Source organism: Arachis ipaensis, chromosome B03 (assembly GCF_000816755.2).
Source record: "Arachis ipaensis cultivar K30076 chromosome B03, Araip1.1, whole genome shotgun sequence".
Taxonomy (NCBI): Eukaryota; Viridiplantae; Streptophyta; class Magnoliopsida; order Fabales; family Fabaceae; genus Arachis; species Arachis ipaensis.
This window is the reverse complement of record NC_029787.2, coordinates 50,284,981-50,290,817: the sequence shown is the minus strand read 5'-3', so window position 1 is coordinate 50,290,817 and position 5,837 is coordinate 50,284,981. Positions and strand designations below refer to the sequence as shown.

Here is a 5,837-nt window from a genome sequence, read left to right as displayed (position 1 = left end):
ACATGAAGCCTTTTTTGGCCCTCCCCTCTTTAGAAGGGTTCGTCAAGGTAAAAAGAAATAAAAATACCTCGACGAGGCCGGCAGCTCTAAGTACTCACAAACTATCTCGAAACAGTGGATAGAAACCCAACTGTTTGGATGCAACTGAGATAGCGCCACATCACATCGGTTAAGCAACGCCATTTGAATGGGGGAGAAGGGGATGCGAACCCCCAGGTGGGTGAACATCGCCTAGTACATCCAGATCCAATCGGGGACCCGGGGAGAGTGTAGGTTTAATTGGAATATCCGTTTCTGGCTGGAAGGGACAAAAACCTCGTAGTTAGCCTCTTCGGGCCCCCCCACAGAGATACTCGGCTTGTCAGAACTCCGTAAGTTCCTCCAGAGACATCTGGTTGGGGGTTTCTTTCACGTCCGAGGTCACCCAGGCATATCGATCGTAGGGTGCTCGCGCAATGGGAACCCTTGCGACAAGACGTTGGGCCATACCTACAGTGGGGGCACCACTCAAAGTTAGTCTAAGAGGTCGGGAAGCCGGTACTAACACCAGAAACTACAATTTTCCTACCCAGTATCTACGGTCGAGCCTAAAATCCCAAATCTATAGATTTAACGAAACCCAAACACCAAAAACCCAGAATGGTTGCCCCCTAGTATATCTACCTAACGTTGACACCATCAAACACGAAATTCAGTCAAATGAACAATGCACATGCAGAATTAAGACAGAAGAACAAGCGGCATAACATCAAGATTAAACTAGCCTGAATAAGAAGAAGGAAAAAGGAACTTACCAGGATGACAGTAATGATCGAAGGATGCTGGAAAACTATGAGGAGATTCGAGCGAAGTAGGAGATTCACAGTAAGGAAGTTTGGAGGGGAGGAAGGAAGATGAGAGAGACGCGATAATAGTGGGAAAATGAAAACTGAAACAAATGGAAACTGAAAGAAAAACTGACTCCAAGAAGCGTGAAAGACAGGGGTAGAATGCTCATTTCACGCAGGGTTTAAATCGCCCATTAAGAGCAATAAATGCTCAGCGCGAAGAATGAGGCGATAAACGGTGCTCCCCTGCAGCGAAGAAACCCACACGCGCGTGGAAGATACGTCCCGATCATGAGTGACCGACTAGGCGACAACACACGCACAGAGGAACAAAACACGCCAACCACGATGCCCATGGCCATAGCTGGCGTGTTGGGGGCACTGTTACGACCCAGCCTAGCTGGCACTCCGCCTAGTCCGACTCGACGTATGGTCCTACCCGACCCGAGCAGCCGGTCTGCTGGGCGTCGCACGTCTGGACCCTAACTCGAATACCTCTCCTCCAGGAAGCCAGCTACCTGACATCTGGAGCAAGAAAACTTCCAGGAAGGTGGGTCTGTCCTCATGGGACCTACCCCACTGATAGGGTATATATGGGGAGGGTCCTACCCCTTCCCCACGGTATGTCACTACCTCCATTATTCTCTCACCACCATCTGCACTATTTCTGAGTTGAGCGTCGGATTGTCATTGCAGGTGGCGCCCCCTCCTTCACATCGCAACAGCTCGAGAGGTCGTGAAGTCTCCACCCTCTTCTCCTGGACCCATACCAAGGCTGGTTCCTACCATTCCATCTCCAGAGCTCCACCGACCCGTCCGGAACCCGAAGAACCGAACAAATTTCAATGTGTATTTGTATTCTAACATGTATTTTATAGCGGTGGCTGACTTTGGTAGCTGATTTTGGTGTACACGTAGCATAACTCTTTTTTTTAATACTTATAAAAGTTTAACCCAAAATTAAGGGTTGAAAGCACAAAAATTATGTTCAATCTTCTTGAATGTCATAATTATTTATTTGGCTAATTTTTTCTCTAAACGCAAACATGATTCTGAGTTTGAACTCCCATTTACCATAAGTAATAAATTCTAACTTTTACTTTCAATTGATAAATTAAAAAATTAATTGAAAAATTTATTTTTTCTACAAATTTTATTATTTAATCTCATTTACAATAAGTGATATCAAAAAATAATCATAAGAGTTCTTAAAATTTTTTCATGGCTATGCTATACAAATAATTTTTTTAATATTATTGTTAGTACTCTTTGTTAAATTTTGATTTTTTTATCAATTATTTATTTATTTTTTTGTTAATAATATGGATAAGAGAGTACTAAATTTCAATATATAAATTTAAATTCTTTTCAAAAAAAGTTATTGTCAAAGAGTGTTAAAATAATATAGTTTTAAATGATATAAATTTATGTCTTTTTTTTAATAATTTTTGTCTAAGCATAATTTTAAATAATGTAATCCAAACATCATTCATTCTATTATAATCTATTTTAATACAAAATTACCAAATATAAATCACGTTAACACCAATTCACTTTTTATCAAAATCAAATTTATAAAATTAATTTGAGTTAATAGTCAATTTCGTCCTTCAAAAATCACCCATTCTTCAAATTAGTCCTCAATAGATTTTTTTAGTCATATTAGTCCTTAAAAGATAAATCGTAAGTCAAATTGGTCCTTCCATTTGTTAGATGATAACGGCATGATGACGTGTCACGTTAAGTGCCACGTGACATGATGACGTGGTAAGTTAATACCACGTGTCACAAGATGATTGGTTGACGTGTCAGGTTAGTGATATTTAGCATGCCATGTGGCACTTGACATGTAAAAAAGTTATTTATAATCAAAATAGTCCCTGAAAGTTTAGACGTAAGTCATTTTCATCCTTCAAATTTTAAAAATTAATCAAATTAGTCCTTATATAAATTTCTTTTATTTTTTCTTCATAATATTAAATTTGAATTATTTTTTAATAGTACTAATTTTAATGAAAATAACTTACGTTTAAACTTTCAGGATTATTTTTATTATAAATAATTTTTTTACGTATCAAGTGATACGTGGTATGCTAGGTGTCACTGACCTGACACATCAACCAATCATATTGTGACACGTGGCATTAACATGCCATGTCATCATGCTACATGGCACTTAACGTGACACGTCATCAGTCGTTATCATCTAACAAACGGAAAGACCAATTTGACTTATATTTTATCTTTTAAGAACTAATATGACTAAAAAAAATTTTTGAGAACTAATTTAAAAGATAGATGATCTTTCAGAAACAAATTTGACTATTAACTCAAATTAATTTTATATAAATTTTTGTTTGTAAGCTTTAATCCAAACACATACTATATTAGATTTCAGGTTAATTTTTTTGGCTATTGGATAAGAATTGGTATAATCCTTTAATATTGGAAGTTATAGTGTTTTATAAAATTCTGGGGACTATAAAATTCGCAGGGTACGAATTGTCAAATCTAATTTTTTTAATTTATAAATACAATACATAAACTGCGTATTGTATTAATCTTTTGAGAACTAATTTAAAAGATAGATGATCTTTCAGAAACAAATTTGACTATTAACTCAAATTAATTTTATATAAATTTTTGTTTGTAAGCTTTAATCCAAACACATACTATATTAGATTTCAGGTTAATTTTTTTGGCTATTGGATAAGAATTGGTGTAATCCTTTAATATTGGAAGTTATAGTGTTTTACAAAATTTTGGGGACTATAAAATTTGCAGGTACGAATTGTCAGATCTAATTTTTTTAATTTATAAAGACAATACATAAATTGCGTATTGTATTAATCTTTTGAGAACTAATTTAAAAGATAGATGATCTTTCAGAAATAAATTTGACTATTAACTCAAATTAATTTTATATAAATTTTTGTTTGTAAGCTTTAATCCAAACACATACTATATTAGATTTCAGGTTAATTTTTTTGGCTATTAGATAAAAATTGGTGTAATCCTTTAATATGGAAGTTATGGTGTTTTACAAAATTCTAGAGACTATAAAATTCGCAGGGTACGAATTGTCAGATCTAATTTTTTTAATTTATGAAGACAATACATAAACTGCGTATTATTTTAATATTAAATTACAATATACAGATTACATATTATATTATTTTAATATTAAATTATAATACACAGTTTGTATATTATAAATATATAGACTGTGTATTGTCAGTATAATACATATTCTGCGTATTATACTTACACAGAATAGCACTCTTATAACATTATAAAACTCTATTTTTTGTAACATTAATATAAAAGTGAGAATGTAAAACTATTAAACTATAAACGGAAACAGAAAACAAACCAAATTTTGTAAAATCTCACGTGGATTAAAAGATGAACGTGGTCCAAGCCATGTCTGCTATACGGTCCTACTCCATGCTCTTTTCAGTTTTAAGTAAACCCCATAACGCGTATCCCCTTAATTTTATCATAGCTCGCATCATCACCTTCGATCACTGCTTTCATCATTGCCACGTGTCCTATCCATTCACTCTCCTCTTTCCCCTTCGTGTACACGCCTTCTGACCCGTTGACCCCTCTTACCATTCAGTCAAACTTCACTCGCTTCACCATCATGTATATATACAATTGCAAGAGCCGCAAAACACATCAGAAAAAAACATTTATTCTCACAGCACTCAATCCCAAACGAAAATAAAAACAAACGCACACATCACAGAAATAAATAGAGAGAAGAAGATGGTGAAGCAGAACAATAACGTGGAGAAGCTTGCGTCAATGGAGCGGAGTGATCTGAAGTACAAAGGTGTAAGGAAGCGAAAGTGGGGGAAGTATGTTTCAGAAATAAGGCTACCAAATAGCCGCCAGAGGATTTGGTTGGGATCCTACGATACCGCCGAGAAGGCGGCGCGTGCATTTGACGCGGCCATGTTTTGCTTACGTGGCGCCGCCGCCAAGTTCAATTTCCCCGGTGCTCCGCCGGAGATCGCCGGCGGCAGGTACATGACCCCTCCCCAAATTCAGGCCGCTGCCGCCCGGTATGCCAATTCTGACCCGGTTCGACCCTGTTCCACCTCGACTGAAACTTCCACGATGTTGTCGGAGGAGACTAAAACGGTGATGCCGGCATCACCATCACCGTCACCGTCCGATGTGACTCTTCAAACGGAATGTGACGTCACAGCCATGAACGGGTCGGGCTCGGATCTTTTTACAACAATAGGGTCGGTTAACCACGATTCTATATTTACGGGTTTTGATGATTTTGGTGGGGATTTCTACCTGCCAGAGATGCCGAGTTACGATTATGAAGAGGAGAATTTGGATGGTTTGATAATTGACGACACTTTCTTGTGGAGTTTCTGAGAAGTGTGTGATTTGCAGAACATTTCACATAATTAGATTCAATGGGAAAGGGCTAGAAAAGTAGAAAGACATCAACAAAATCGGGTCATGGTATTCGGATTGTTTTATTTTATATCCGTACGTACCATGGAAAGAATATGAGGTTGGGGGGTTGGTCGGTTTTTACAAGACCAAAGCCCTTTCTAATACCTTTTTTTTTTTTTTCATACTACTATTGTTTCAATTTCCGGAGGAAATTGATTTCATTCATTCAATTTTGCCAAGTGCCAAGGATTTTGTATAGTTGGGAAACATATGTTGTAATTTTTATTCTGAATTATACGAGAAGTATATTGTTTCAGAATTAAGATAAAGCAGCCGATGAGATTGTTTCTATTTATAAAATTTTAAAATGCTGGTAAATTTTTTATAAATAAATAAAATTAGTTTTGTACTTACAAAAGTTGTTTTCATGTTATAAAAGTACTAGAAATTAATTTTATAGATGGATTAATTTATAAACATTTTGAACTATTATGAGAACATAGTTAAGAAAAATATAATGTGATTACTCTTTTTTAATTATATTTTTTAGGTACTTTTAAAAAAAATCCAATAACTTTGTACGTATTA

General features: G+C 35.9%; 1 protein-coding gene across 1 annotated transcript; it reads left to right on the top strand.

Moving 5' to 3' along the window:
- LOC107630439 (ethylene-responsive transcription factor ERF017) lies at positions 4,494–5,546 on the top strand. Its single transcript, XM_016333559.2, has one exon. It carries the CDS (start codon positions 4,599–4,601, stop codon positions 5,223–5,225), a length of 627 nt encoding a protein of 208 aa, XP_016189045.1. The 5' UTR covers positions 4,494–4,598; the 3' UTR covers positions 5,226–5,546.